At 35.6% G+C, this 26,763-nt stretch overlaps 2 protein-coding genes and 1 long non-coding RNA gene across 3 annotated transcripts; 1 reads left to right on the plus strand and 2 right to left on the minus strand.

Annotated features, from left to right (window-relative positions):
• Positions 1 to 4,289: 4,289 nt before the first annotated feature.
• LOC107809274 (splicing factor 3B subunit 6-like protein) lies at positions 4,290 to 5,680 on the plus strand. The gene is made up of 2 exons (XM_016633880.2): positions 4,290 to 4,608; positions 5,346 to 5,680. The coding sequence occupies exons 1-2, from the start codon at positions 4,355 to 4,357 to the stop codon at positions 5,464 to 5,466; spliced, it is 375 nt and encodes a 124-aa protein (XP_016489366.1). The 5' UTR covers positions 4,290 to 4,354; the 3' UTR covers positions 5,467 to 5,680.
• A 2,369-nt stretch (positions 5,681 to 8,049) lies between these two features.
• LOC107805666 (26S proteasome non-ATPase regulatory subunit 7 homolog A) lies at positions 8,050 to 16,107 on the minus strand. The gene is made up of 10 exons (XM_075221800.1): positions 15,795 to 16,107; positions 12,758 to 12,850; positions 12,578 to 12,659; positions 10,307 to 10,403; positions 10,122 to 10,197; positions 9,917 to 9,975; positions 9,683 to 9,805; positions 9,024 to 9,081; positions 8,838 to 8,923; positions 8,050 to 8,466 (listed from the first exon to the last, which is right to left on the minus strand). Exons 1-10 carry the CDS (start codon positions 15,979 to 15,981, stop codon positions 8,395 to 8,397), a joined length of 933 nt encoding a protein of 310 aa, XP_075077901.1. The 5' UTR covers positions 15,982 to 16,107; the 3' UTR covers positions 8,050 to 8,394.
• Positions 16,108 to 21,111: 5,004 nt separating this feature from the next.
• On the minus strand, positions 21,112 to 25,901 carry LOC142164378 (uncharacterized). The gene is made up of 3 exons (XR_012695154.1): positions 25,683 to 25,901; positions 22,474 to 22,702; positions 21,112 to 22,350 (listed from the first exon to the last, which is right to left on the minus strand). It is a non-coding gene; the product is annotated as an uncharacterized LOC142164378 (long non-coding RNA).
• Between the last annotated feature and the right edge of the window lie 862 nt (positions 25,902 to 26,763).

Below are 26,763 nucleotides of genomic sequence, written 5' to 3' on the forward strand. Positions count from 1 at the left end.
ATAGATCATCATTCGAACTTGATCGGACGTGATAAGGCCGAAATCTATTTCGACCGTATACACAATCCAACAAGTAAAAAGATCTTTTAAGAAAGAATGAAGTGTAAAAGGAAGCAACAAATCGTAGTTCAGCCGAGACATAATAAAGATAATTTATGTTACTTGCATTAAGATACATATTATTATGTTAAAACTAGCATAGCTAAGTGGCAATTTGCATACATGCCTCTTCAAAATAAGTACAGTATCTACCTGACTACTGATAAAATTTATACAAGAACTTCAAAATATCTAGAAAATTTCAGAAGAAAATTAACAAATCAAAAAATTTCAGCAGAAAATAAATTAGGGAAAGGAGAAAGGACTAAGGGAAATAGGGAATTAGGGGAGAAATTCAAAAATAGCCAGATTTACAAGTAGTAATTGAAAAATAGTCACAATTTCAAAAGTAATCGAAATTTAGCCACTTTTCATGTAAAAGATAAATCTGAACAAAAACACTATTTATAATCAGGAAATATTCCAGCATAATATGCTGGAGTTCAAATTTTTTACATATGAACTTCCAGCATAACATACTGGAATTTCATAATGTGCTGGAGTTCCAACATAATATGTTGGAAGTCCATATACAGGTGCTCCAATCTCCAGTATATTATGTTGGAACTTTCCGTGTGCTGAAATTCCAACATAATATGCTGGAAGTTCATACACAGGTGCATCAATCTCCAGTATATTATGATGGAACTTTTCGTGTGCTGGAGTTCCAACATAATATACTGGAAGTTCATACACAGGTGCACCAATCTCCACTATATTATGCTGGAACTTTTCGCGTGCTGGAATTCTAACATAATATGCTGGAAGTTCATACACAGATGCTCCAATCTCCAGTATATTATGCTTTGACTTTTCGTATTGCAGCAAAATAATGACTATTTTTCAATGACTTTGCAAATGCTGGTTATTTTTCAATTACCAGTCCGAAAGTTGACTAGCCCGTGCTATATTAACGAGAATTAGGGAAGGGGAACGATTGTTTGGGACTTGGATGTTGGGCTTAGTTTATTGGGCTGGAAAATATAATTATAGAGGTGGGTTGGCAGGCTGGTCAAGTGTAGGACAAGGTCTAGGACTGGAAAACTATAGGAAATATTTCGATGTATCGAAATATCGAAAACTCAATATCGAGTATCATACCGAAATATCAAAAAATTATACCGAAAAATATCGAAATATCGAATACATCAATATTGAAATACCAAATTAATTCGGTTCGATTCGAAATTCAATTTTTCGAATTTTATGCCCATCCCTACCCGAGGTGAGGAAGAGGACTTATGTTGAGGTTAGGGGTGCTTATCGGGCGGATTATTATGCTTAATAGTTCAGTTTATCGATTACGGATTATAAAGTAGTAATCCGCTAGCCATCCAATAAGACAACGGGCGGATTAGTATCGGATTAACGATTATCGGGCGATTTATCGGCTAAATCAAATAAAAAAAATTGAACCCTAGTTCTTTGGGTTGCATAGCTAAGAATATTTTATCAGAATTTCTTGATGACTTAGATAGCGAGGTAACTAGGAGCTTTTTCTTTCTTAATGTCCAGAAACAGGAAAAAATTGTGTCCAGAAAAGATTTCATGATTTGCAATGACCGAACCAACTGTAACTGACATCTTAGTTAACATAAGAGCAAGCTAATGTTATATTGTCCGACATATGAAAGCGCCTCTAAAGTTCCTTTTCACTCAGAATAAAAATTTTATGTTGCCTCAGGAAGCCACAGTGCTTGAGGCCGGGACAAATGATCAAGCAGGACAAGCTCAAGAAGAAAACAGTAAGCTCGCACTTCACTTAGAACTGTTACATAATTGACACATCAATTGTAAGAAGGAAATGCTGATGAGAAAATGTGTGCAGTTCATATCAAAATTTACTTCATAATTACCAACACATGGTGGTTATTAACTCATTATATCCCAGATAAATGAGAAGGAAAACAACAAACATATTAGATTTTCCTTACGGCACCTTCTACTTGTATAGCAGAAACATAATTCAATCATTAAAAATAAACCATTTTGTTTTGCAAGAAAGACAAAGAGAACTTTACATGACATGCCTAACAACAATCGTAGATAACATCTTTCATTAGATAAACTTTATTACTGTAGAGACCAGATATCTTGATAACAAACAGTTGTCAGGACGACTTAACATCATAAAACCTGCTAAGCTGATAAACCAACAAGTACTCGCTAAATGGTGAACATATGGTTAATTTCACTGATGGTCATTGAAATATATTTCAATTTTACTTAAGTCATATAACTATTTTTTGTCACTTAAATGTAACTAAACTTTGTCATTGTAACTTAAAAGTCATTTTGCCTCAAACCCCTACCATAAATATGACATGGCATTAAATTTTATGATAAAAATCCAAAAACAATGCCACACAAGCTAATATGGGTCATACCCATTTTAGATCCATTTATCCTTTAATGTGATTTGATCCATAATCCAAATGAGTTTCGATAAAAAAAAATATATAAATTCTACATTAGTTTAAAATGATTATCCTATACTACAAAGTTTTGCCTTTTCTGTCACAGCACGTTCATAATTATTCTATACTAAAATAATCTATGCTAGAAAATTCTTATTTTGTTTGTATGCCCCATCCGAGTCATTCATAATTATTCTATACTAAAATAATTTATACTAGAAAATTCTTATTTTGTTTGTATGCCCCATCCGAGTCATTTTAAAATACTATTATTTTAACTATTGGCGAGTTATAAAATAACTCAGATGGGGCATACAAATAAGATAAGAATTTTCTAACATAGATTATTTTAGTATAGAATAATTATGAATATGCTTGTGACAGAAAAGGCAAAACTTATAGTATAGGATAATCATTTTAAACTAATATGGAATTAATATTTTTTTTTATCAAAAATCATTTGGATTATGGATCAAATCACATTAAAGGATAAATGGATCTAAAATGGGTATTACCCATATTAGCTTATGTGACATTTATTTTTGAATTTTTATCATAAAATTTAATGTCATGTCATATTTATGGTAGGAGTTTGAGGCAAAATGACTTTTAAGTGACAATGATAAAGTTTAGTTACTTTTAAGTGACAAAAAATAGTTATATGACTTTAGTGAAATTTTCAATGACCATTAGTGAAATTAACCTGGTGAACATACATAGATAGATAAATAGATAGGATACATAGAATGTGTCACATAGGAGTAAAAGTAAAAACATAAAAATTCTTAACGGGTTAACGGTTTATCCGATAAGAAAATTGAGTAATCCGCCCCAAACCATTAAGCCGTTAATTATAAAATCTCAACCCGTTCACCAACCGTTACCCCAATAACCCGATATCAATAAGCCAATAAACCGTTTTTTCGATTCAATTAACGGTTACGATTTGGTTTTGAACGGTCCTAATTGAGGTAGTGGACGTTGGTCTAGGATTGAACCCTGCTATCGTTGACTCGTGAGGATAAAGTTAAGGTTTGAAGTTGTAGTCAATTTAACTTGGTAAAATTCTTTTCATAAATGTTGAATTTTTGTAACTTACCATATGTGTTCCAAAACATAAACCTGAATCAAATAAAAAAGTTGAATCAAACCGACTTGAATTTTTTTTTTTTTAGGTTTAGAATTTTGAAAAGTCAACAATATTTGGTTTAATTTGATTTAATCAAAAAATCGAACCAAATGAACTACTTATTTTTTAATTATTTACGTACATATGGTATTTTAATTTTTCTTCACAGTTTTTGTCAAAATCTAATAATTAGAATTTATTAAATATTTGATGGAGTCAAAAATATTCACTTTTAACTAGAGGTGTTCAAAACAAAAACCTGAATTAAATCGAAACTGAATCAAACCGACTTGAAAATTTATTTATTTTTGGTTTAGAATTTTGAAAAGTCAGGAATATTTAGTTTGATTTGATTTTAATAAAAAAATCAAAAAAATTGAACCAAATAAACTACTTATTTAATAATTATTTAGGTACATATTGTATTTTAATTTTTCTTTCACAGTTTCTGTTAAATTTAGTAATCAGAATTTATTAAATATTTGATGGAGTCCAACAATATTCACTTTTAACAAATTAAAATACCAGAATTGCTTAGAAATACTTTTAAGGGACTATTTTAGACCTACCCCATACTTTATGGATGTTTTTGCTATTTCTCCTTTTCCTTACAAAAACCAAATTAAAGTCGAGTGACCTGAAATAACACTATAAAAATCTAGGTAAAAGCCTTAAAGGCTAAAATTCTCAATTTTTCTCCGGCGAATAGATGGCGGCGATAAGTCTCCGAAAGGGCAATACACGGCTACCGCCGGAGGTGAACAGGGTGCTATACGTTCGGAACCTTCCGTTCAACATAACGAGCGAGGAGATGTACGATATATTCGGCAAGTACGGTGCTATTAGGCAGATTCGCATCGGCACAAACAAGGATACCCGTGGTACTGCTTTCATCGTCTACGAGGATATTTACGATGCTAAAACCGCCGTCGATCACCTCTCCGGCTTCAATGTCGCTAATCGGTAAAAACCTCTTGTTGTCTATCTCACTTGTGTTAATTTTATTTGCTTCAATGTGATTGGATGACTATCACTTAGGGTTTTTTTTTCGCTGTCTATCACTTACTCATTTATTTTTTGGTCCCATGTCAGATATCGCTAGTTTATTTTAAAATAAAGTTTGCACTAGTAATTTTTCTATAATTAAAACTATCTAAATTGTGCATGTAGAATTCATGGTTAGAAAAAGTGTTTGACAATAACAACAAGTAGGCGAACTAGTTGGAGTCTGCTATATGAATACTAATTTCCATTGTGCTCAATTTTGACTAGTTTTTATTCCAATAATCAGTAAATTGGCTTTTAATAGAGATCAGGAGTTCTCTATAACTAGAGGTACAGACCTATTTATTTTGACATATAATTGGTGTCAGTTCTAAACTAGTTAGGATCAGTCATATGAATGTGTATCCATTCTTGCTACCATCAAGGGTTATGGTGGGATGGATAAGATCTTTCCCCCTTAACCAGAGTTCTTCGAGCCCTAGGAATGGAGAAACTAGTGGTAGGGAGTGCTTCCCCCTTTAGTGGGCCCTACGGACGCAAATATGGATTAGTCAGGCTAGTGCTTTCGGATAATAGATGTTTATACTTGGACTTCTTTTTCAAGAAATTTAGGGCTTCTTTAACACTAGAGTTTCTCTTTTTTTCTACTGACATACTTATTTTGATGTATATTTGGTGTTTTTGTTATTGGGCAGATACTTGATAGTTCTGTATTACCAGCAAGCGAAGATGAGTAAGAAATTTGACCAGAAGAAGAAGGAGGAAGAGTTACAGAAGCTTCAGGAGAAGTATGGTGTTTCCACCAAAGATAAGTGATAGAGAAACTTATATTACTCTTTTTCTTTCCTTCATTATGTAAATTGAGTCAAGTCCTAGCAAGGAAGACATCACCTTTCTTGGCAACTGACTGAGGCGCCCTGGCGGCCTGGCCCCTGAAATATCAGAAAGAGTAGCTTGTACTGCTGTATCTTTTAGGAAGTTTGTAACGAATAATATTTGAGATGATTGAATGTTGTTGGATGTTTCTACCTATATCATTTTTTTCCTTCTTCCCTCTGTGCTGGAGTTACCTTAACATTGTGTGGTAAGTGCATTTACTATGTGGTTTCATTTCTGTATGTGATGCTATGTTCATGCTCTCTTCTACATATATTCATTGTTAAAAGACATTTTTGGGTTGCTTCTAAGATGCAGCATATGAGTGCTTGTGAATGATGGTCTTGCCCTACAAATTTAATACCGGTAACTTTTTTAGCATTTTGCTGGTAGCCTGATCTTCTATTTCGATAACAGTGTAGACTGTATGGATATACCTACATATCTAGATATCCTGCTCCATTAATAGCTGATGCAAGGGGATTGTTAGACAATTCAAATACAATAGCAGAATGTCTGTCTTTGAGAATAAAGCGGGTCTAGAAAGAGGGGGATGGATACAAATGAGTTATATGTCAACCACTTAATTAGTTTGAGTATTATTTAATTGATTGGTGCAAGATGAGCATGATCAGTCAAAAGTTATAAAGTCAGAGGTAAGAGGCTGAATTTGGTAATGTAAGGAGTAATTGGATCAATGGATGGATAAGAAAGTTACTGGATCAACCACTTAATTAGTTTGAGGATTATTTAATTGATTGGTGCAAGATGAGCATGGTCAGTCAAAAGTTATAAAGTCAGATGTAATAGGCTGAATTTGGTAATGTAAGGGGGTAAATTGGATCAATGGATGGATAAGAAAGTTACTGGATCAATGGATATATAAGAAAGTTGATTTCCTGATTAAACATGGTCAATGAAGGCGTATTGTTGAGGCTGCAAGCTAAGTAGGTTAGTAATTAAATTGAATCTAGGGAGAATGCAGTTCTTCAGTTTCAACTTCTATACGCCTTTAATACCTGTGATTTTTAGTTCTTTTTGTTAAAACCTTTTTTTCTCTTTGTCTTACTTAGTTCGCTAGCATTAGTGTTAGTATGATATTTTTTATTCATAAATGGCTATTACTACCTAGAGTTTTACTATATTCTAGGATTCGATCTTATTTCATCTTGCTGTTATTCCTACTTGTTGCAATTACCTGTTTTTTTTAGTCGTTCTCTTGCCAAGGGTCTATTGGAAATAATCTCTCTGCCCTTCCAGGGTTAGGGGTAAGACTGCGTACATCTTACCCTCCCAAGAACCCACTTGTGGGAAACTATTGGGTTTGTTGTTGTTGTTGTTGTTGTTTGTTAAAACCTTTTTGGGGGATGAGGGGTGCTACCAGCATAGTAATGAATTCGTTACAAGAGAGCTACAACAGCCAAAATTTGCAGGGAGCATTGACCCCAAAATTTGAATTTTGGAGCATATATTTAAGGATGATTAAGATGTGAAACGCACAGATGAGCGCACACGTTGGGTGGGGGGTTGATTCTGAGTAAAGGAGCTCGCTTTGCCCATTAAAAGTAGGTCACTCGTCTTTGGTTTTGTTGCAATTTTTCTCGTCTATCACGTTGTGTTCAAAAATTGGAAATTCACCATGAAAGCATCGGCCTATGTCCAAGATAATCTTGTGCTACAACTAGCCAATTTAGGAGTCGTAGATGTATTAACACTTGATTTTTATGCAGTCATCCATTCTCTTGAGAAGTCACGAACAATGTCAATTGAGGAGTCTTAAATATATTAGCACTGATTTTTTATGCAGTTACCAATTCTTTTGAGAGGTCACAAATTCACAATTGCCGACCGTACAAAATTAATGACAAAGAAGGCTTTTTTTATTTAGGCTATGGGCATAAAGCAACAACAATATGTATAATCTCATAAGTGAGATCTGGGAAGGGTAGTATATGCGCAAATCTTACCCCTACCTCGTGAAGGTAGAGAAGCTGCTTCCGAAGACCCTAGGCCCAAGGACGCTTTGGGCGTAAAGCAAAAACAATTAAAAAAAAAATACTCCGCAACACAGATCAAGCATACCATGTGTAATGATCTCTCCATTCACGACGGTTAATAAAAAGGATAAAAAGCTCCATTTCTACAAAAGCCCCACACCTAAGTTGTTCCATAGCTTTTGGTTAACTACGGAAATATCACTTTTGTCCTAAAAAATGCAAGCAGAAGAACGTCTACAACATATGCTCACTCTTTCCAAACGTCAGTCTGCAATATACGCTCACTCCTCCAATACTCCACTCCTCCAATACCTCAGAGATAAAGGTGGGCAGTATAAAAAGCCTCACTAAAGGTTCGAAATGGTGAATTAAGGTCAAATAGGCCTATGATTTGTATCTATTTAGCCAACTGTCAAAATAAAGAGCTTGCATCTACTTCCCCAAGTGAAAAACATAATTTTAGCAATCTTGGGGAGACTTAATGCACGAAAGAACTCTCTATACATACAAGTAGCTGAGAGTGCAATTAAGAAGTCACATTCATCTATTTTAGGTACCAAGCGATTAATTCATACACGACACACCAACATGTACCTTCTTGTTGAGCCTGTTTTTTAACTGAATTTAGAAAAAGAAACAAGGGACGAAGTTTGATCAGTTAATACAAAGAAAAATATATGTTCTCTGTCAGTCGATCTAAATCCCACTGGACAAGTACTTCTAAAATCTGGAGGAACAATGCTAACGGAAGACATGCTAAAACATTAAGAGATTTCCTCCACGCGCAAGATTGTCACAGGGCAGATTCAGGTTCCAATTGCAAGTGTTGTGCAGTGAATGACCAAAAGGGGGAAGAAGGGGAACTGAGTGCTTAGCTTCCAGCTGGAGTTGGCACTGCAAGAGGCTTTGAATCCTCAGCCTTTTCATGTTCCTTGTTAAGCATCTGAAATGGATACCACAAGCCTCAGTTACTATAGAAAATAGATAAAGCACTTGATGCACAATATAATATGCTCTAAAACGTAGCAGGAAACAACGTCAACATTCTAGGTATAAGCAGGACAATAGCAGAAGCTACGACTCAGTGAAAGATTGACAGTTGCATCTGTTTCTAACCATATGCTTGATTGTTGTGGAAACTAAAAGCCGTGCCACTGACAAACTGAACTAGTCGCTGGAACTCTCTCTTTCTCTTTTTTATTATTTATTTATAAGTCATAAACACTCATTTAGATCAGTATTAATCTTTGCACAACAGATTTTTTTCTAAAACTGATGACAAACAAACAAGTGAAACTACAGATTAAAATGTACCTTGTTGTTGATCAAGTTATGGAGAGCAATTACACTTCGGATAAGTGAAGATAGGTATATGACCAACATCATATCATTCGTTTTCACTGCAAGAAGGAATTGAATGGAAACTCAAAAGGTTAAAAGACAACATAATATGGTAGAGATTCTGTTGTTGAAACAGAGATGGCATTCCAGCTAATTTACCTGAAAATGCTTTAACTAATTCAGCAACATTTAGATTTGGCAGTAGGTTGAAGACATCCTGCAAGAAGTTTTTTCAAGTTCAACATGTTAGCATCTTGGAATTGGATGGAGAGTTGATTAAAAATCAGACTATCCGCACCACAATAAAATGAACAAAACATTGGCAGCAGCTGCCGGATCAAGAGATAGAAACACTTTCGTTTAAGTGCAGAACAAAAGTCATTTCAGCGCTTTAGGTTAAAATTCATGTGGTAGCAATAGACTCGATCTAATATTACAAGTGCCAAAAGCATTAAAGTTATTTCCAACATATTACTAAAAGAAAAATCACCATAGAATGATTCGGGAAGATTGCAACAAGCAATCGCCGTCTGTTCAACCAAACTGCCATGCAGAAAATTCTTAAAGTAAACTTGTAGCCAAGGACAAGATATTCCAAAATCTAGCAGCTTAATTTGTTTAAATAAGGTCCTTAAGCAGTGAAAACTGTATTTTAAAAAACAGAGAAAGCTGCTTGAACTAGACCTACAAATTCATTAAACTTTTTACAAAAAAAATTCCTTACCAATATCAACAACCTTTAGAAAAATAGAAATCAGCAACTAAAAGACTGACTATGAAGTCAGAAAAAGAGAAGGAAAGTTTATAGCAATGGTAACCTGCAAATGGTATAGAATCTCATGGTTCAAAGGAAGCTTCCCATCAATGACAAGATCTAGATAACTTCGTATCTCTTGAAGTCGAGCATCCAATCCCTTCAAAGCTGCCAGTTTCCCAGTTACCTGGATTGGAAGTGTTCAAAGTTCTTATTGCCCTCTACTTGTTAAGAAGCCAAACTTATCATTGTCTATTTTTTTAATGTAAAAAGTTCATAAGAAGGTTCAGAAAGAAACCTCAGTTGCAAGAGTACTGATTGTAGTATCTTTCACATCCCTTAGCAAGTGCTCAATGCATATACAACATGTAAATGTCACTTGCAATGGAGAAGATTGGGAAACTACTTACAAAATCAAGAAAAAGAATAGAAGTTTTAAGTCAAAATTTTACAAGTAAAACAATAGTAAATTACAGAACAAAAAGACAAGCTTGAAGTTGTACCGATTTCTTCAACTTCGTGAGCAGCAATTTCTGAAGGTACATGCACAAACACCTTCTGGCTTTTTTGAGTTGCATTCTGCAAATTTACCCGTCCAGCACATCAAGTTCATAGCACAACCAGCTTATGAATGTCAACAAGCACCAAACGCTTTTAGAAATAATCAACTGCTAATCTAAGTCGTTACCTCTTTAACTTCCTCAACTGCATAGTATGCCTTAGTTGGTATTCCGAGCTCCTTGGGCTGGACGTCAATTATAACCAAGACTGGAGTGGGGACATAGCTGCAATAACACCAGCAATAATAAGCAGCATATTGATGAAATAAGGTGTTCCATTAGCAAAAGGCATCAAGGAGATGCAAGTTACAAAAGTAATGAAATGCAGAAAAAAGAAAAAATAAGAATTGTAGCTCCCTTTACAGTGTACCCCGTACTTTGCATCATATATATATATATATATATCTGCTTACAATGTAGTCTGTATCTCATGGCTAGTTCAGTTTAGGCTGGTTTTGAAAGGTTTAACTGCTAGCATAGCTGGAATTTTGGTTTCTTTGGCTTGGGCAGGTCGATTTAGCAATGTTCTTGCTTGCCCTTAAGACTAGCTTGTTCAGAGAAAATCAATCCAGGAGACAAGAAATAATTTTTCCTAGGATGACCAACATAAAACTTGGTAGCTTCATAGAAGACAGCTTTGAGTAGAAGTTATACCTCTAATGTAAGCCACCTGGCTCATTAAGGTGCATCAGCGCAGAGCAGGGCTTATAGCAGGTGAAAAAGTGAGCAAAACGAGGATGAAAATTTTCGTGAAAATTCATACAGCAATCACATGGCCTTAACAGAAAAGACACATTGAATAGAACCTAAAGAGAACGGGAAGCCATTTCTTCATAAGATGTACAGAATTTATTTACTTTAGCACTAGAGAAGTCTATGTTACTACCGCCTTCAGTAACCCAAAAAGCTTTCTGGCTTTTACTATTTGTTCCTACAGCAGTTCAGCTTAGAGAAAAATAATGGAGCTTTCTGAAAATTGAAATATCACAACATGGCAAGTCTCCAAAGACTTTTGGAAGACTTATAGCCTGTTTGGCCAAGCTTTTTTTGGGGCCAAAAGTGCTTTTTTCCAAAAAGTGAGGTGTTTGGACAAGCTTTTAGAAGGAAAAAAGTGCTTTTGAGTAGAAGCAGAAGCAGTTTTTGAAAAGCAGAAAAAAGCAGCTTCTCTTCGAAAGCACTTTTCTGAGAAGCACTTTTGAGAAAAACACACTTAGATGTAGTTTTTAAAAATTTGGTCAAACACTAATTACTGTTCAAAAGTGCTTTTCAAATTAATTAGCCAAACACAAATTGCTTATCACCAAAAATCACTTTTTTGAAAAGTACTTTTGAAAAAATCAATTCTCAAAATAAACTGATTTTAGAAGCTTGGCCAAACAGGCTATTAGATAAGGTGCGAAAAATAACAAAAAAAAAAGGATGTGAGGCACTGATATAGTTCGGGAGGGCTTTTAAAAAATTGCATATGGAATGGTACTCCCCACATACCCACCTTCATATAATGGGAACCTTTCTTAGCAATAGATAAAATATCCCATTGGAGACATCTACCCAACTTTTGCATATAAGTTGCTTCCTTAAAATGTAGCAAATGGGAAAGAACAAGCCACAACTCCCACATACACTTAACACCTCTTTTGCCAATGTTAATACTACTATCAAAATCTATACAAAGTTATCTTACAAATCTAGTATTGCAAACTAATTAGAAAATAATCATGTGTAAAGTTGTTTTGAGTTTGGCACCATCAAGGCGATTTAATTCCATGAAATTCGACTTAAAAAAAAAAAATTGTTTAGAGTTGAAAGTACCTTATCCCCCCAAAAAGGAGTTTTGAGTTGAAAGTTTTGTACATCCATGAAGATGCTATTTAAATTGCCTTAATGGGGGTTGGGAAGTCAACAAGGAAAGTTGTTCAATCAAGTGACTAGTACAAGATCAACAGGGAGGTAAACTAGTTTGACTTGCGCATTTCAACCATTTCCTGTGACATTGGCTTTTTGCCTGCAAGTCTATTAATTTCTTTTCTTTTTAGGTGTACCCCTCATTTGTGATGTAAGCAGTCTGTCCCCAATTTCTCTTTTTGTAGTTTCCCGTTCCCTCTAATAGATTCATTTGATAAGTAAAGCTTGTAGCTTGAAAAAAGCATCCAGGCATATTCGATCACGACAGATTCTCATGTTGACAAACTAAAGATCAAATAATTCTCAAAAAATCTATGTTGCACGGACTCTCCAAAATACTGCCGCACCCGTGTCGGATTCTCCAAAAATACACTGCTTTTGGAGAATACGACACGCATCCGGCAACATTTTCGGAGAGTCCGAACAACATAGCAAAAAACTAAAGGTCAAATAGGATCTCCGAACCGGAAAAAAAAAAAAGGTAATGTCCTTACTCATTAAAAAGCCCATGGATGTTCAGGTCATTTTCCCTAAGTTTTGGACCAGTGCTATACCAGCCAACAACATGCTCCTTGGCTGAAACAATTAAGTCAAAAATAGTATGAACCTTACAGGTGATAATACTTCTAAATAAAATCATGAACTGAAAACCACGTCGTACGGAATAAACATACCGTTTATCCTACGGAACATGGAAAACATTGATTCATGATAGTTATGGTCAAGAAACCAGATACTTGGGTCCCTGTCATCCTCTTCAAAGGGCACTGCATGCAACAACAAAAGATGTTAGGTAAAATCACAACAGTTAAATAGATAAAGGCTGGACAAAGCTCTTGATTTAGGCAGAAGAAAACATGGAAAAGGGTAAAGTATTCCAGCAGAATGAACCCATCTAAAAAGGGCAGCCCGGTGCACTAAGCTCCCGCTATGCGCGGGGTCCAGGGAAGGGCCAGACCACAAGGGTCTATCGTATTAGTGACTACTTTGTCACATTGGTGACTAAATGAACCCATCTAAAGAAGGTTATTCATTTGAACCTCAAGATATTGCATTGGTTTCACAGTGATAACGGCATTCCACTAAGTATGAGTTTATATAGACCGTCTAACTGATACTGTATCTCCACAGGAAAGCTAGATGCCAGTCTTTCCCTCAAAATTCAGCAATCAGCTTAACTGTGTCAGTTACCAAAGTATGTTTAGAATTTTCTTATTTTCATTCACTTCAGTAAAAATAATTTTGAGGAGTTGATAGGATAAGCCGTATTCTATCTTTCCCCAAGCCAACATAAATTTCCTTACTTTTCTAGAATAAGATTTACAATATAAAGCCAATTATCACACATTTTAAAAGCCTTTTATCATGAGTATTCTGTCTTTCCTTGACAAGCTTTGCAAAGAGGCAAGAACATTTTACAATAAAGCGACAAATCTAAGTTTTTTGATGAAGTAATAATTTTATTAATGATGGGGAAAAACCGCGTATACAAGCAGTATACCAAAACAGTAGAAAACCTATACAGAAATATGATTTTCTAGTGGGTTACTCTAATGGTAACTCCCTCCACTTCCAACCAAGAGGTTGTGAGTTCGAGTCGCCCAAGAGCAAGGTGGGGAGTTCTTGGAGGGAGGAAGCCGAGGGTCTATCGGAAACAGCCTCTCTACCCCAGGGTAGGGGTAAAGTCTGCGTACATACTACCCTCCCCATACCCCACTAGTGGGATTATACTGGGTTGTTGTTGTTGTTGTAGAAAACCTACACAGAAATATGATTTTCTACTAAAGAAGAATAAAGCGACAAATCTAAGTAATTACCAGAACAAAGAATACACCAATTCCTCCTTCCAGAAATGTAGCATAATTCATGTGAAACATTAAAAACTAAAAAGAAGCCACTTTATATTACTTCTAGCTTCTCTTTCCCATTCTAGACAACCAAAAGCTTATTACTTTTCCAAGCTCCAGGCAAGACCTCCCAACAGACAGAAAAAACAGATCCGCTCTTTAAAAAACCATATATTTCTCTAAATTGTAAGCATACATCTAAACGCCAAGTCAACATTGACCACCAAACAAAAGCCTCTTGGCTCTAGGGCCAACTCAACTATATTTAGCTCCACTTCAGTTTATTTCCTTGATGTATTCACCCAAAATAACTAGGCAGATTGAATTTCATGTTACAATTTCCCGGTGATTAGGTAGTTATTATTATTATTACCAGTGTTTTAAAAGGCGTTTTCGGGGCGAACCCCGAGGCAAAGCGCACCAAAAATGCTCCGAGGCGATGGTGTGGGGCTAAAGTCTCAAGAGGCTAATTCAGGGCGTGCGCCCGGGCGTTTGAGGCGCATTTTTGTAGTGAGGCGTAAGCCCAAGAGACTTTTTCAAATTAAAACAAAATTAGTTGAATAAGTCATTCATATAATACCCAAATTCTCAAAAGTCAACTTGTAATTACTCAAAAGTTTTAAAAAGGAACTGAAATATATTAAATTTAAAAGTCAAAACCTTTTTTATTGATTGAAGCCCTAATTTATAATTTTTGCCAATTATTTATCTTGTCCGCTAGTCTGCTAATATCACCCAAAAGCAATGAATATTCAATTTTTCTTTTTACAAATACAAAAAGAACTACGTTCTCCTTCACAGGAGCAAGTTCAAAGTTCAAATTGCAGGTTAGTCATCCTTTTTGTTCCTCCATGTAGAAAACTTTATTCTTTTCGACTCAAGTTACTTTTGCTTGTAAGTAGCGTATAATAGATTGTTTTGACTAGTTTTTTTGTGAGTATGGAACACATCTATATACATATTTTTCACATATTTATAGTTTTCTTCAATTTTTATGCAATTTTACCTGTTTATAAATATTTACTGTAATTATATTATTTTATAAAATATTAAAAATTAAATACCTGTGAGGCTTACGCCTCGCTGAGCCAAATGTAAAACGCTTCGCCTTATGCCCACGCCTTTTAAAACACTGATTATTACGATGGTGTACCAACTTGCACGCATCTCCTCTACTTCCACTATTATTATGCTACCTCTAACAGCATAAGCACTAAGTAACTCTACCACCAAGGCCTAGGCAGATGGGAAAAAATCACTAGCGTTTTTTTGCCTCCGTTAGTATTTGAACTTGTGACCTCATAGTTCTATTCTCCCTCTTCAATGACTACTAGGTCACACCCTTGGATGCACGATCAATTACGTATACCTAATTCAAGACAAGAACTTTACCCTTTTTCTTTTGATCTTTTCTTACCTTTTTCTTTTTTCGAGCAATACCCATCTTCTTTCCGTAACTTAGCTCAGAAGAAAACCTAAACTAATTAACTTTTATTTCCATCAGGAGACAGAAAAAAAATAACAATCAACTACTTTATTGTTAACTAGTTTAGGTCAGCTATACAATCTTCGCGTCAATTTCACTCTATTCAGGTCAATTCTATCCAAATACAAAGGAAAGATCAGAAATGACACAGAGAGCCACACAAGAAAAAACATAAAACCCATCAAGTAAAACATAATCCCATAAATAAAAGCAAACTAATTGTTATTTCACAATGTAGTTCACATAGTTTGCCCTTACTTTTCTTTTACTAGTTAACTCATACGAAACCTAACAAACTTTTATTTCTGTAATTAAAAAACACAACTGAAAAACTTAAAATTCCATAAAAGGGCAAAAGTGAATATATAGATCTGAGACCTGCATAGCTATTGGTAACATCAACGGTGCCTTTGAAAGAAGTCCCAAGCAAAACCCCAACAACACGTTTCCTGGTGTCTCTCGCAACTCTATTATAGTGGTCTACGATGCTCAGAAGTACCAGCGGATGTACTATCACTTTCTCAATCGGCCGAGCTGATATTTGCTGCGACTTGATTACGTCCATTATTGCTTGCTTCTTTCGAAATCTGAAGCGGAAAAACTAAAACTTCTTCTCCAAGAGAAAGAGAAAGTGAAAATCAACCGGCAGCTCTAAAGTTCTCTTCCTCTGTGTGTATAACCTCTTTTGCCAAACAGACCTTTAATACGTTTGTTTTTCTATTGATTTTGAACTCGTAATGGATGGGCTTAGGCCCATATTTTGGCCTAAGTTGGTCTAAGGCCCTAAACCATAGTGAAACTGGGCCGGCCAGCTCAGCTTCTTATTGTTGCAAGTGAATAGCCGCTTAGAGGACCAGTGATTTGCACAAATAGGATCATTTGGTGCCACCGATGAATTTTGACCTCTTTAAAAGCATTCTTGAGAGAATAGCCTCATGTCAAAATTTTAAAGTACACTCGTCAGAATTTCTTGTCTTATGTCGATGATCAAAATCTCTAACCAATTATTATAACTAGCCATAAATTCTTACCATCGCGATAATTGATTTGCAAAAAACTAGTAATCATCATAATTGGCTATAAAATTTGACCATCGTTATAACTGATTTGTATGAATTCTTTACAATTAGCTATAAATTCTGACCATCGTCATAACTGACTTGCAACAATCATTGCAATTGTCGTAATTGGCTATAAATTCTAACCATCTCCATAACTGATTTTCAAAAATCCTGATAAATCGTCATAGTTAGCCATAAATTCTGACCATTTCCATAATTGTCCTGCAAAAAATTACCATTATGTTTTTGCTTTAAAATCGATCCATACCAATACAAATTACTCAAAGTTTGATATACAGCCTTCTAATATCAATTTCAATGATTTTCAATGGTTAGATTCAACTTAAACCTTCAAAATTAATACACCTATTTGGTCTTATTGAACAAGCTTTTTTTTCAAGCTGAAACAAAAACCAACAAATGATATTTTTTACGTTTCTCCGACCAAACCAATTCAAATCATTAAAGATAGATAATATAAGTAATGAAGTTTTAACTTTTTATACCATGTATTTTAATACCTTTTTTGTATAGCTTTGTGTGCATAATTTATTGGAAGAAGAAGAAGAAGAAAAGGGAGAAAGGAGAAGAAGAAAAGGCAGAAGGATAAAGCAGGATAAGAAGAAGATGCAGAGGTAAGAAGAAGAAGAAGAAGAAAATATAACAAAAGGCTAAAACATCTAAGATTTTTTTAATGAGGTTAAAATATAAATGTTGGTCTTAAAAATGTTAACCCAACATACTTTGCTAAGTTAAAATTTATAAAGTATTTTAACTTTAACGCTTCAGAATCAAAATCAGACATGCGAGACTGAAGTTGAAAATTTACCGGGCCTAACTTCAAATCTTTAAAAGCTTGAAATTAATTTGAACTTCAGACTGCAGACCTTTATAGCCAGCTTCCAACTAATAGAGCTAAATTAGGATAGAATATTCACCAAATCAATATCTTTTATTCTTGATTTCATTACTGTATATTTCTGATTCTTACAGCTTTGATTTTTTATATGTTATTTTTACTGATATTGTGGGATTCCTTCCCACACAATTCACATGTATTTAAAGAGCACATTATAAACGATACACAGCATGTCTTTTTCCCTTTACTCTGCTCATTTATGATATCAGGGCAACAAACACTCAAACGAGTATAGACTCCAAAATCATCTTCTCCATCTTATTCACAAAGTATCCTTTTTTTTCCCTCCCCTCTAAACCACCAAAAAATCAATGGGTGACTCATTTGCTTCAGGCACTAATCCAAACAACAATTATCCAGTCAACCCCTTTGTTCTTCAAAACAATACCTCTCCCACAGTTATTGATGTTGTTGCAACCAAAACACATATTATTAACATCAACCCAATTGCACAGCTTCCTATCAAACTTGTTGGTGGTGCAAACTTTGCAACATGGAAAGCTCAAACTCAAAAGGTCATGAATTACTTTGACTTGATGGGTTTTCTTGATGGATTTATAACACCACCTCAAGATGTTGCCAATTCAGATTTCAAAATTTGATTTCAGCAAGATAATCTCATCGGCAATGCCTTAATGGCATCTTTCAATTCCACTATTGCACCATATGTTGCCTCCTCTAAAACTTCAAAAGAAGCATGGGATTATTTGCATACCACATATGCGAATAGATCTCAAACCCGGATCTATAGTCTTGGAGATGCACTAGCCAAAGTTCAGCGAGATCACGAACAATCACTGATGAGTTAGTTGCTGCCGGTGCTCGCATTTCTAATGAAGAATTAGTTGTGAAAATACGGAGCGTTCTCGGACCCGGATACGAAGCACTGAGTATTATTATTCGATCAAGGGACTCGCCTATATCATACGAAGAATTGGCATACAAGCTCACATATCATGAACTTTATCTCAAGCAAGCTGAAAAGAAGAAATCAGTAACTCCCATGGCTATTCAAGTTGCACAGTGAACAGTCAATAATAATAACAATAGCAACAGGCAAACTCATCGTTAGTTTGGCCAGCCTCAATGGTGTCTGCGAACTACTCCTATTGGACAACAACAATGGTGTTCCCAGAATTTTTAAAGCAATGGAAATTTTTCCCAGCCATGGCATCCCTCGACTCCGTTGCATGCCAAAATGCCAATTCAATGTCAGTTATGTCAAAAATTTGGCCATACTGTAAATATTTGTCATTCAAAATCACATAACCATTTTGAAGCGAAGGCTATGTATGCTTTCTCGGAATTCTCCCAACACTGCTCATTGGATTCTGGATACTGGTGCCTCACATCATATTAGTGTTGATCCTCAGAGCATAGTATCTCCACATGAATACACGTGTTCTGAAAAAGTTTCAATGGGTGATGGTAATGGTATTCCGATCACCCACACTAGTTCTACTACACTAAACACTCCACTTCATTCTTTTTCATTACATAACATTTTATGTGCTCCATCTATTACAAAGAATCTTATATTTGTTTCAAAATTTTGTCAACAAAACTAAACATCTATTGAATTCTTTCCTTCGACTTTTGTTGTGAAGGCACTGACTACGGGGGAACCGCTATTACAAGGCCAGAATAGAGATGATTTGTACGAATGGCCAAAGCTTACAATTTCAAAACATTCATCTCCAACAGCCTACACGACAAATACATCAAAAGTTCCTTTATCTATGTGGCATTGTCGTTTAGGACATCCTAATATCCGTCTTTTGAAGTTTCTCTTAAGCAATCATCAATTGTCTTATTTTGAAAATTTATACTCTTGTAATTCATGCAATTGTAATAAAAGCCACAGGATTCCTTTTTCGCATAACTCTTTGTGCAGTTCAAAGCCCTTTGAAATACTTTACACTGATGTTTGGGGTCCTTCACCCCTTCTCTCCCTGTATAAAAAGCTTTATTACGTTATCTTTGTCAATCAATTTACCAAATACATTTGGCTCTATACACTTAAATAAAAATTTGATGTCTTCAAGGCCTTTTCAGAATTTCGACAACTCATTGAAAACTTTTTCAATACTAAGATCCTCACCCTTTATTCGGATGGAGGAGGAGAATTTAAAGGATTAAAATCACTCATTGCTGAATTTGGTATTCAACATTTATCCTCTCCCCTATGTACCCCTCAAAGAATTGCCTTAGATGAAAGACGTCATAGGCACATTATTGAAACTGCAAGAACCCTGCTTCACCAAATATCTCTACCGCTACAATTTTGGAGTTTTGCTTGCCAAACTGCTGTTTATCTAATTAGCAGATTTCCTACACCATCCATTGGTAATATTCCCCATATCAAGCTCTCTCCAGTACCTCTCCTAATATTTTCTCAATTTTTACGTTCGGTTGTCTATGCTATCCTTGGCTAAAATCATATACCAAAAATAAACTAGAACCAAGATCTACACCATGTGTCTATTTATGATTTTCTACCCACTCTCACAGTCATCAGTGCTTTGATCCCGAATCCTCAAAAATATATTTCTCCAGAGATGTCAAGTTCTTGGAAAATATTTTTCCATATGAAAATATTTTTTTCCAAATATAAAGGATCTTATCATAATATCTCCTGGTTTAATTCCACATCCAATTCAGATTCATTATCTTCTTCTCAAATAGTTGTGTGCCCTTAGTCAGAATACAATGGTGTCCAACACAATCAGGTAAATTCCTCCCCTCTTGATGCTTCTTCCCCTACTACTTAGTGTGCTCCCCATGCTACTTCACACACACGCTCTTCTTCAGATTCCATTCCCCAATAGTACGAGTCAACTAAACTTGACATCTCTTCTGAGACTAAACAGCCTTCACCACCACGTCGCCCTGTCACTCGCTCCCAATATCAAATAATTGAGCCCAACCCAAAGTATGCGTCCATGGCCACCCTTACATCCCAAATACCACCGGTTACAGTCAAACAAGCATCCAAGGACCCCTAGTGGAGAAAAGCTATGCAAAGTGAGTTTGAAGCTCTCATGACCAACAAAACATGGGATCTTTTCCCACCATCGGATCACCAAAAAATAGTGGATAATAAATGGATATTTCATGTCAAGCGTAAAATTGATGGTTCGATTGAACATTACAAGGCTCGTCTTGTTGCAAAAGGTTTCACTCAACGGCCTGGAATCGATTTTGCTGACACCTTTAGTCCCGTTGTCAAACCAGCAACAGTACGAACAGTACTTGCCATCGCCACACAAAACATGTGGCCCCTTCATCAATTAGATATAAACAATGCCTTTTTACAAGGTACACTGACAAAGTAAGTCTTCATGAAATAACCTAAAGGTTTTGAGAATCCCAATTACCCGAATTATGTTTGCAGATTGAACAAGGCCATTTATGGCCTAAAGCAGGCACCCCGTGCTTGGTACACTGAGCTTACAAATTTTCTTATCTCTGTTGGTTTTTGCAAGGCTCATTCTGACCACTCTTTATTCATCTTACATGCTCAGGACACTATTATTTTCTTGCTCGTCTACGTAGACGACATTGTTCTTACATAAAATAATTTGCAGGCCATTAACAATATTAAGGGGGCACTCTCCAACCGTTTCTTTCTCAAAGATCTTGGCCCCCTACACCCCCCCCACACACACACACACTCTTTCTTAGGCGTTGAAGCAATTCCTCACCCGGATGGCTTATTTCTTTCTCAGACCAAGTACATAATGGATGTCTTGCAGGATTTCTCTATGCAGGAATGTCATGGTGTCTCTACACCTTTATCCTCCATAAGTTCATTTCGATTTGAATGATGGATCCTCTTCTACAGATGCATTACACTATCGAAGTGCAATTGGCAAACTCCAGTACCTTGCATTTACTAGACCCGACATAAGTTTTGCTGTTAATAAGCTCTCCCAATTAATGCATCAACCATCTCATACACACTGGAAAGCAGTGAAGCGCCTCCTTCAATATCTCAAATCAACTATCCATCACAAACTTTTTTTTCGCCTTGACTCGACTATTGCCCTCCATGTCTATGCCGATGCCGATTGGGCAGGTGACCAAGATGATCATACATTTACTTCTGCTTATGTTATCTATCTTGTTTCAACATCCATCAGTTGGTCGTCAAAGAAACAGAGAACAGTCGCGCGATCTTCAACTGAGGCTGAGTATCGTGTTATTGCTCATGTTGCTGCTGAGACAAATTGGCTCACCAATCTATTTAAAGAGCTTCATAATTCTATTGAAAATACACCAACTATCCACTGTGACAAAATTGACACCACCTACTTGTGCCAAATTCCAATTTTCCACAGTCGAATGAAACACATAGCCATTGATTTTCATTTTGTTAGAGATCAAGTTCAGCGTCAACAACTCCGCGTAGTTCATGTTCACTCTATTGACCAGCTTGTCGATCCACTTACAAAGCCCTTATCCAAAGCACAAACCCAATGTGTTTGTCATGTCCCAAATCTGGGGAGGCGTGGTTGGCACCTAGTGTCGTGCGGGCCCGAGCGAACTACTCTGTAACTCATGATCATTCGATCAAAACTAGAACATACATAGATCGAGTTAGCTGAGCTCATTTCTTTTGTAATTATCTTGGGCCCACATGGCCACAACTCATAATGTACAACTGTAAGTAGGAAAATATTGTATCAATGAACCATCTTTCTTAAAACATGAATACATATGGGTCGTCAAGACCTCTGACACACTGTATAAAATAAACCTCTGTCTACAAAGTCTCTAAGATTATTTGACATCAAATGGGATAGGGTACCGGCCTACCCATAAATATGTAACAAAACTCTGACACGATGACTTGTAGACCCGACTGTACTCTGAATGAAGTGGAGTCTTACCGATCCTTCGCTGAATGCTAACCTCGTCTACTATGAGGGCTCATCTAACTGATTATCTATACCTGCAGGCATAAATGCAGTGTCCCCAACAAAAGGACGTCGGTACGAATAATGTACTGAGTATGTAAGGCAGAACTGAAATATATCCATGAGTCAACATTAATTAAAGAGATATAAGAATGAACCTGAATCTCTGAAGTGCCACCGTATATACATACTTAGCATACTTATATATATAATGCTTCTCTTTGAGACTATTATCCATATCGTATGATACATGACTGCCCAACTGATCGGTGGTAACTGCCCGACCGGCCGTAGCCCGGTGGTAAATGCATGACTGCCCGAACGACCATAGTCCAATGGTAAATGCATGGCTGCCCGACCGACCGTGGTCTGGTGGTAAATATATAACTGCCCAACCAACCGTAGCACAGTGTTAAATGAATATACATGTCTGCCCAACCGACCGTAGTACGGTGGTAAATGAATGAAGATACATGTATCACTATATTATAAAACATTAACATCCTTATAAAGTACCTCAATAGGGAACTAGATACATACTTGAACATGCTTGAATATCTTTTTACAGGACTGAAAAATGTAGACCTTCTTAGTTACTAAGAGTAAAACCATTTATGAAATAACATTACGTTTATGTTTCGTTACTTGGATCATGCCAAAAGAAAGAAGGATTAGTCTTAACGTACTTTAATTGCTCATAAAAGCTCGAGAAGGTCGTAGATGAAGAATTAGACTTGGATCACATTCAAAAGAATTATCCTCAAAGTGTTGGCATGAATTCTCAACATGAAGGAATTAGCCATTAACTAAAGAGATGCTACACGTTTTTAATTCATTCTTTATACACAAGTTCATTGCCGTTACTAGTTGTTGGAGAAATAGAATGAACACTTATTGAAATAAAATAAAAAGAAGTCTAGAATAGATTTCATCTAATCACAATCACTTGATGAAATCTTCACATCTAAGAAGTGTAAATATGTGTAGCTTTTGCCACCTAATAAGATAAGCAAAGAGTCACTAATTTGATGCCAAAATTCCATACTCCCACGTGGAGGTTGTCCCCTAATACTTATCCAAAATTCTCACTTAATCCCTACAATTAAGCAATTATTTACATAATTAAGAATTATCCCAAATTACTTGAAATACTACTTATTTTTAACACACCTTATACACCTTACTATCATGGTCATGTGGTACCATATAAAATCAATACATACACTATTATTTTATTAAAACATACATGTAAAAATACATATATTTTCTCAACTTCTAATTTTTCTAATCTCATATATAGAGTATAAATTTGCGTACGCTTAATTCTTAAAATGGTAAAAGATAACCTTCTTTTCTTGTGAGAAAATAACTTCTATCTTTACAATAAAGAAAATCTCATAAACTTTCTCATATTCTGTGTATAGTTTAAAGCATATTCGAAAGTAGTAGTATTAATAACTATATAAAATCATATTTTTCAAACCTTCTTTTATAAAAAATGTTCCACTCAAAATACCATATCAAATGTATATAACGGTATCAAGGTTGTTAAACTTACGGGGTCTTACAATAACATAGTCACAAATCCTCTATAATCTCATGAATGGTCTTAATCCCTTCAAGCTTATATGGTTTACTGTGACTCATCCTAATATCAAAGTACGGGATGTAATATCCTCCACCCCTTAAGAAACATTCGTCCTCGAATGTTAACTCTTAGAGATTTACAAAACTTTTGCTAGGGTCTCCTCTGTGTAATAAACTAAAATCCAACCTCTATCTGAAGTCTCAACTATTCACAATCTTTTGTACTTGAGTATCTCGTATTTTCTTCACCTTTACCTTACTCACTTTTCAATCTCGCATCGTATCTTCTGTTTCTTTCATAACCTCCCTTACACATAGATGGAAATTACACCTTAAAGCTCTACTGTGATACATGCACCTCTGGTGCATACAAAATCTGGCGAAAGCTTCATACTGACTTCTTACGACTCAGCTCTATGGAACGATCTGGAAACAAAAGAATGGTAAAATTTCCTAAATGCCCTATAGCCTCTCAATTATAAATGTGGCTCGCAATACACCCATAAGTGAGACTCTACTAGGCATGGCTTTATAGACTCCCTAGGACACGACTTGCTCTGATACCACTTTGTCATGCCCCAAGTCTGGGGAGGCGTGGCTGGCACCTGGTGTCGTGCTGGCCTGAGCGAATCATTCTGTAACTCATGATCGTTCGACCAAAACTAGAACATACATAGGTTGAGTTAGCTGAACTCATACCTTTTGTAACTATCTTGGGCCCATATGACCACAACTCGTAATATACAACTGTAAATAGGAAAATATTGTATCGATGAACCATCTTTCTTAAAACATGAATACATATAGGTCGTCAAGGCCTCTGATATACTGTACAAAATGAACCTCTGTCTACAAAGCCTCTAAGATTATTTGACATCAAATGGGACAGGGTACTAACCTACCCATAAATCTGTAACAAAACTCTGACACGATGACTTATAAACTCGGCTGCACTCCGAATGAAGTAGAGTCTTACCGATCCTTCGCTGAATGCTAACCTCGTCTACTATGAGGGCTTGTCCAACTGATTATCTATACATGCATGCATAAATGCAGCGTCCCCAACAAAAGGATGTCAGTACGAATAATGTACTAAGTATGTAAGGCAGAACTGAAACATATCCATAAGTCAACATTAATTAAAGAGATATAAGAATCAACATGAATCTCTGAAGTGCCACTGTATATGCATACGCAACATACTTATATATATAATGCTTATATTTGAGACTATTATCCATATCGTATGATGCATGACTGCCAAACTGATCAATGGTAACTGCCCGACCGGCCTTAGCACGGTGATAAATGCATAATTGCCCAATCGGTGGTAAATAATGATACATAACTGCCCAACCAGTGGTAATTGCCCGACCGGTCGTATCCCGATGGTAAATGCATGACTGCCCGACCGACCGTAGCCTGATGGTAAATGTGTAACTGCCCAACCAGTCGTAGCACGGTGGTAAATGAATATGCATGTCTGCCCAACCGGTCGTAGCACGATGGTAAATGAATATGCATGACTGCCCAACCGGCCGTAGCACGGTGGTAAATGAATGAAGATGCATGTATCACTATATTATAAACATTAATATCTTTATAAAATACATCAATAGGGAACTATATACATACTTGGACATGCTTGAATATCCTTTTACAGGAATGAATAACGTAGACCTTCTTAGTTACTAAGAGTAGAACTATTTATGAAATAACATTACGTTTACGTACGTTACTTGGATCATGCCAAAAGAAAGAAGGATTAGCCTTAACATACCTTAATTACTCATAAGAGCTCGAGAAGGTCGTAGATGAAGAATTAGACTTGGATCACATTCAAAAGAATTACCCTCAAGGTGTTGGCATGAATTCTCAACATGAAGGAATTAGCTATTAATTAAGAGATGCTAAACGTTTTTGATTCATTCTTTATACACAGAGAAATGGAATGAACACCTATTGAAATAAAATAAAAAGAAGTCTAGAATAGATTTCATCTAACCACAATCACTTGATGAAATCTTCACGTCTAAGAAGTTTAAATGCTATATGTGTAGCTTTTGCCACCTAATAAGGTAAGTAAAGAGTCACTAATTTGCTGCCAAAATTTCATACTCCCACGTGGAGGTTGTCCCCTAGTACTTATCCAAAATTCTCACTTAATCCCTATAATTAATTAATTATTCACATAATTAAAAATTATCCCAAATTATTTAAAATACTACTTATTTTTTACACAACTTATACACCTTACTATCATGGTCATGCGGTACCATATAAAATCAATACATACACTATTATTTTATTAAAACATACATGTAAAAATACATATATTTTTTCAACTTCTAATTTTCCTAATCTCATATAAAGAGTACAAATTTTCGTACGCTTAATTCTTAAAATGGTAAAAAATAACCTTATTTTCTTGTGAGAAAATAATTTCTATCTTTACAATAAAGAAAATCTCATAAACTTTCTCATATTCTATGTTTTGAAAGTAGTAATATTAATAACTATATAAAATCATATTTTTCAAACCTTCTTTTACAAAAATATTCCACTCAAAATACCATATCAAATGTATATAACGGTATCAAGGTTGTTAAACTTACGGGGTCTTACAATAACATAGTCACAAATCCTCTATAATCTCATGAATGCTCATATGGATTACTACAACTCATCCTAATATTAAAGTACGAGATGTAACATTGTTGTGTCCAAGTTAGGGGTCTTCCACCACCCCCTAACTTGTGGGGGCATAATGAAGCTAAATTAGGATAGAATATTTACCAAATAAGTATATTTTATTCTTGATTTCTTTACTGTATTTTTCTGATTCTTACAACTTTAATTTT

Source organism: Nicotiana tabacum, chromosome 9 (assembly GCF_000715075.1).
Source record: "Nicotiana tabacum cultivar K326 chromosome 9, ASM71507v2, whole genome shotgun sequence".
Lineage (NCBI taxonomy): Eukaryota > Viridiplantae > Streptophyta > Magnoliopsida > Solanales > Solanaceae > Nicotiana > Nicotiana tabacum.